At 36.2% G+C, this 6227-nt stretch overlaps 1 protein-coding gene across 1 annotated transcript in view; it reads right to left on the reverse strand.

Annotated features, from left to right (window-relative positions):
• Nucleotides 1–3933: 3933 nt before the first annotated feature.
• Nucleotides 3934–6227, reverse strand: part of LOC106474639 (paired box protein Pax-3-like) — an 11222-nt gene continuing 8928 nt past the window's right edge. The window contains exon 4 of the mRNA XM_013935329.1: nt 3934–4350. Within this exon, the coding sequence (XP_013790783.1) occupies nt 3934–4350 (417 nt within the window). The remainder of the gene's footprint in view (nt 4351–6227) is intronic.

A 6227-nucleotide genomic window follows, 5' to 3' on the forward strand; every position in this document is an offset into this window, starting at 1 on the left:
TAATCCCCAGTGGCACAACGGTATGTTCGCGGACTTACGACGCTATAAACCGGGTTTCGATACCCGTGGTGAGCAGAGCTCAGATAGCCCACTGTGTAGCTTTGTGCTTAATTCCAAACAAACAATCCATCGTAATAAACTTCACGGAAATGATGAGTACGTACTTTCTACGCATCAGCCACTTGCACGTGACTTCGGAGTGCAGAAGTAAAGGTTGTGATATGTTAGAATTTTTAAAAAAATATCGCAATGTGTCAAGGAATACTAGAAAACGAACCTTTGTACTTTGAAAAGTGTATCGTCTGAATAATCTCCACTAAAACTCCATTAGTAATGGCTGGACACAAACGCTCGATGCTGGATTTATCATAAATTAAGATTGGATAATGACTCCACAGTTTATGTTCCTTTAGTTTAACGGTGTTGTAATTTCGAAGCAAAGTTACATGTAAAAAATACAGCATGTAGCAATGCAAGTTTTGTAATACATTTGACTTCCTGTTCGTGTACATACAGGTGTCCCCCCCCCCGGTCTGAAACTGTTCTGGAAATCTCGAATAAGGTGTAGTACCAAATAAAGGCGACAGAGTTATTAAATAAATAACAACTCCGATTGAACGTTTAGCTAGAACTAATGCAGTAAATATAGCCATTATTTCTGAACTCTCTCTCTCTCTTTTTTTTTTTTTTTACTCCAAATGACGACTTTAAATCGTTGTTAACATATTGTTGTTTGAAGGTAAGCAAAAAGCTACACAATGGGCTATCTGTGCTCTGCCCACCACGGGTATGTAAATCCAGCTTCTAGCGTTGTGAACATGTGATTGTGAAGTTAACCTGATAATCTTTCTGATTAACAATAAAATAAAAATTATATGTTTATTGTTTTGAAGAAGTGGTTATTTGGTTCTGTAATGTACAGGATGGAGATGTAATGATGCCAGATTATCGTACTGATTATTTGTTTCTGTAATGTACAGGATGGAGATGTAATGATGACAGATTATCGTACTGATTATTTGTTTCTGTAATGTACAGAATGGAGATGTAATGATACCAGATTATCGTACTGATTATTTGTTTCTGTAATGTACAGAATGGAGATTTAATGATGCCAGATTATAGTACCGATTATTTGTTTCTGTAATGAACAGAATGGAGATGTAATGATACCAGATTATCGTACTGATTATTTGTTTCTGTAATGAACAGAATGGAGATGTAATGATACCAGATTATCGTACTGATTATTTGTTTCTGTAATGTACAGGATGGAGATGTAATGATACCAGATTATCGTACTGATTATTTACAGAATATTTTATTTTGTAATATAAAAGACTGTAATTATATTACTGGACTCCAAGTAAAACTAGTTGTTATACTGATATACAAACCCGAGGTGTAAAATAACAGAAGGACTAATAGTAAATTCAAAACATTTTTTTTATTCTATTTATGTTATCCCACAGATGGTCCAAATGAGCAACATCATTATTAAACAAAGATAATTGTATCACACACACACACATACTAGAAATACATTGTTGAATAGAATAACATAAACACAGTGTTAACTATATATCAATCTACAATACTAACACAGGTCGACGTAAGAAGATTTCACCCTCATTACCATAGAAACAAGGCTAGCATATCTCTACGAACATTAAAACGTTAGGGATTCAATCTATATACGTGTGATATATCCAAATCGTTTTCAAGACCAATCGATTGGGGTTGAGTGCTCAAATGACAAAAGTTTCTTGAGCTAAGTACTTCAATACGTTCAACTCAATTATCAAACTTTACCTCTTAAGGGTTAATTACATGATCCGTTATGGACCTGATGACATGATCCGTTATGGACCTGATGATTTTTCAACAGCATTGGATATAAAGAAATGTCTTAGGCACATCAAGTTTATTGTTCTCACAAGAAGTGTGGAAAAACTGTCCTAGGTACAGAGCAAGACCTGTAAAGTTTATCTGTTTATACAGTTTATTGTTCTCACAAGAAGTGGACAAACTGTCCTAGGTACAGAGCAAGACCAGTAAAGTTTATCTGTTTATTGTTCTCACAAGAAGTGGACAAACTGTCCTAGGTACAGAGCAAGACCAGTAAAGTTTATCTGTTTATTGTTCTCACAAGAAGTGGACAAACTATCCTAGGTACAGAGCAAGACCAGTAAAGTTTATCTGTTTATACAGTTTATTGTTTTCACAAGACGTGGACAAACTGTCCTAGGTACAGAGCAAGACCAGTAAAGTTTATCTGTTTATTGTTCTCACAAGACGTGGACAAACTGTTATAGGTACAGAGCAAGACCAGTAAAGTTTATCTGTTTATACAGTTTATTGTTCTCACAAAACGTTAACAAACCGACATAGAGAAAGATTTAAGTGATGCAATATGAAAATGCATTACACGTGAATGTGGAAAATTTATTCTTTGTTAAATTCCTTATTGTATACATATATATAGCGGTATAATATTTGTATAAAATGAAATACCAAAATATCTGTAGGAAAATCCACATAATATAAAACGAATGCGGTATTTGTGTTTTGCTATAATAATATTTCCAGGTCGTTACCTTATTGTCTCGTTATTTCAATTCGTGTAAATTCAGTATTGTTTTAAACAGTACCTAAATTGGCTACCAGGGGATATAATTATAAAATGGACGGCTTAAGTTATGATGTTCCGAATAGGCTTAGGCACACGTGTAATAATATATGACCATCCGAGTACACTTCTTACAGGTATGTGTTATCGGTACGATTCTGAGCACAACTGGGTTAATTTTCATACAATTAATAACAAGACACTCTTAATGAATACATTCAAATCTAGCGAAGGAATAAAAAAAAACAAAAAAAACCTAAAACACTTTAGACTAACGGTTGAAGTAACTATATACACAGCATTTACTCGTAAGTAAATACAAACACACTAACTTAGCTTAAAGGTAGGGTGTAGGCCTAAGATGAGTATAATTTTCCTCTGATTATGAGTAAAATAAGAAGTTCATAAGCTATTCTAACCTCCCATTACTGACGAGTCCTAAGAACTAACCGTGATTAATAACACAGGCCTGCGATGGATTTATTGTCTTGAAATTTTTACATGTTCTACAATAATTCCTGTACGCTGAATCCGAAAATGGTATCCATTTTTCTCCATCACGTAGAGATTTTTCACAAAACGTCATTAAAGACCACAACACGTAGCTTTGAGACTAAAAGACGTAGATTTCACATAAAAAACATCAGGATGAACGAGGATGCATATTCGTTTGACATCAGTGTTCTTCCCTTTTCTTCAGTTTGTTTGTATTTGTTGTTAACAAACATAATAATAAAAAATGTTCATTGTGGTTAACGAAATAATTAATTTGATCTAAGTAAGAGTTTTATTTCCTTCCAGATTTGTAAAAAAAATCCTTAAGTGATAGCCAAAAAAAAAGGAATATTATTTTCGAAATCTGCGTAGCTGAATCATAGAAAATCGGTTATTAAAACCAAAGCAACTGCCATGAAGTTTAACTTCGCAGGCCTGTGTTATTAATAACATCTGAAAACTTCTTTAATTGATCTTTTTTTTTAATATTCAGATAATTTTCGAAGATGGGTGGCATTTTTCCCCCTAACAATCCCCGATTGCAGTACATATAGATATTGTGTTCAAATGTTTACTAAACAAAAACATATAATATTGTGAACAACAACTAACTCCACCTGTTGTCTGTGAAGACAAAATATAAGTTGCTTTCAAATTGATTTACGTTTTATGACGACATTTTTAACGAAGCCTGACGTCACCTATCATTTTGAAATGTATCTATCCGGGACAAAATATCTATAGCATAACGAATGCTTCGTTTTGCCGTATTTGGGTGCCGATAAGCTGACATCGCAGTTAGTATGACGTCATATCGTGAGGCCTCGGATTCCCGTGGTAAACTGACCGGTGTAGTAGAAGGAGTGCTTGAGATCCATGCCGGCGTGGTAGTGTGGCATTCCGTTGAAGGTTGGGGACATGAAGTGTTCCCCACTGTGGGAGAGCATCCCACCACCGAATGCTGGTTCCGCGTTCCCGTGACCGAGGGCATCGGCGCCGGTGGCCGTGTGGGTGTGAGGTCCCCAGCCGTTCATGGCTGCGGGTACCCGGCTGTGAAGAGCGGCGCTGCTGTTCCAGCTGGCAGCGGTCTCATCGGAAGAGACTCCGGTCGCCATGGAAGCAGATCCGACCGACCCAGGATGATGATGAACTGCGTACTCTCCAGCGTTGACCGACGGGTGGGACGGAGTGCTAGACGGGACGCTGGAATTCAACATATTCAGCACCTGAAAAAACAGAGTGGCAATTATTACTTCGATGTAGGTTCCAAAAGTGAAAAAAAAAAAAATTATAAATGGAAATTCAGAAGAAAGTCGGTAACTACTTCACTGATTATCAGAAAGACTGAAAATATAGAACTATTTCATTGATTATCAGAAAGACTGAAAATATACAACTATTTCATTGATTATCAGAAAGACTGAAAATATACAACTATTTCATTGATTATCAGAAAGGCTAAAGTATACAACTGTTTCATTGATTATCAGAAAGACTGAAAATATACAACTATTTCATTGATTATCAGAAAGACTGAAAATATACAACTGTTTCATTGATTATCAGAAAGACTGAAAATATATAACTATTTCACTGATTATCAGTTAACAGAAACTTATTCTTCATACAGTGGTGAAAACTAACATCGATATAAACAAACTTAACAGAGACGCATGAAAACATTCAGAGTGAAAGTGTGAACTAAAGTCATTTCAATGCACGAGAAGAGCACCCGAGCGATCACCGCCAACATGCCATGCAGTCTGTTTACTGTACTGTCTAAAATACGGACTTTCAATAGAAAATATTGGTAATCTCGCTGGATGATAATGTAGTATGTTCGCAAATAGGTGTAGTCCACGACCTTATATGTAACAAACAGGTGTAGTCCACGACCTTATATGTAACAAACAGGTGTAGTCAACGACCTTATATGTAACAAATAGGTGTAGTCCACGACCTTATATGTAACAAACAGGTGTAGTCCACGACCTTATATGTAACAAACAGGTGTAGTCCACGACCTTATATGGGTGATGTAACAAATAGGTGTAGTCCACGACCTCATATGTAACAAACAGGTGTAGTCCACGACCTTATATGTAACAAACAGGTGTAGTCAACGACCTTATATGTAACAAACAGGTGTAGTCCACCACCTTATTTGTAACAAATAGATGTATTCCACCACCTTATATGTAACAAACAGGTGTAGTCCACGAGCTTATATGTAACAATCAGGTGTAGTACACGACCTTATATGGGTAATGTAACTTTTGGTTATGTAGTTATACATACTGTAAATAATACTTAACTATTTCACTGGCACGTTTATTGATAGACAAATCTCCTACTACCAGGTTTATTGATAGACAAATCTCCTACTACCACGTTTATTGATAGACAAATCTCCTACTACCACGTTTATTGATAGACAAATCTCCTACTACCACGTTTATTGATAGACAAATCTCCTACTACCACGTTTATTGATAGACAAATCTCCTACTACCACGTTTATTGATAGACAAATCTCCTACTACCACGTTTATTGATAGACAAATATCCTACTACCAGGTTTATTGATAGACAAATCTCCTACTACCACGTTTATTGATATACAAATCTCCTGCTACCAGGTCTGAGGTTCGAATCCCCGTCCCACCAAACATGCTCGCCCTTTCAGCCGTGGGGGCGTTATAATGTGACGGTCAATCCCACTATTCGTTGGTAAAAGAGTAGCCCAAGAGTTGGCGGTGGGTAGTGATGACTAGCTGCCTTTCCTCTAGTCTTTCACTGCTAAAGCAGATAGCCCTCGTGTAGCTTTGCGCGAAATTCAAACCAAACCGAAACCCAAAGACTAATGAAAAGACAATCTAGACTGGCGACAGTTAGAAAGGTGTCATAACCTTAAGGTCACGGTTCCAGGTGAGCGATAGCGGACTTCATGAATAAAACCAAGAATACAGAAATAAGTGCTTATGTATTAAGTAAACTAAGATACAGAAGGTTAATGTATTAAGTAAACTAAGATACAGAAGGTTAATGTATTAAGTAAACTAAGATACAGAAGGTTAATGTATTAACTAAACTAAGATACAGA

This window comes from Limulus polyphemus, unplaced genomic scaffold (assembly GCF_000517525.1).
Source record: "Limulus polyphemus unplaced genomic scaffold, Limulus_polyphemus-2.1.2 Scaffold7467, whole genome shotgun sequence".
Lineage (NCBI taxonomy): Eukaryota > Metazoa > Arthropoda > Merostomata > Xiphosura > Limulidae > Limulus > Limulus polyphemus.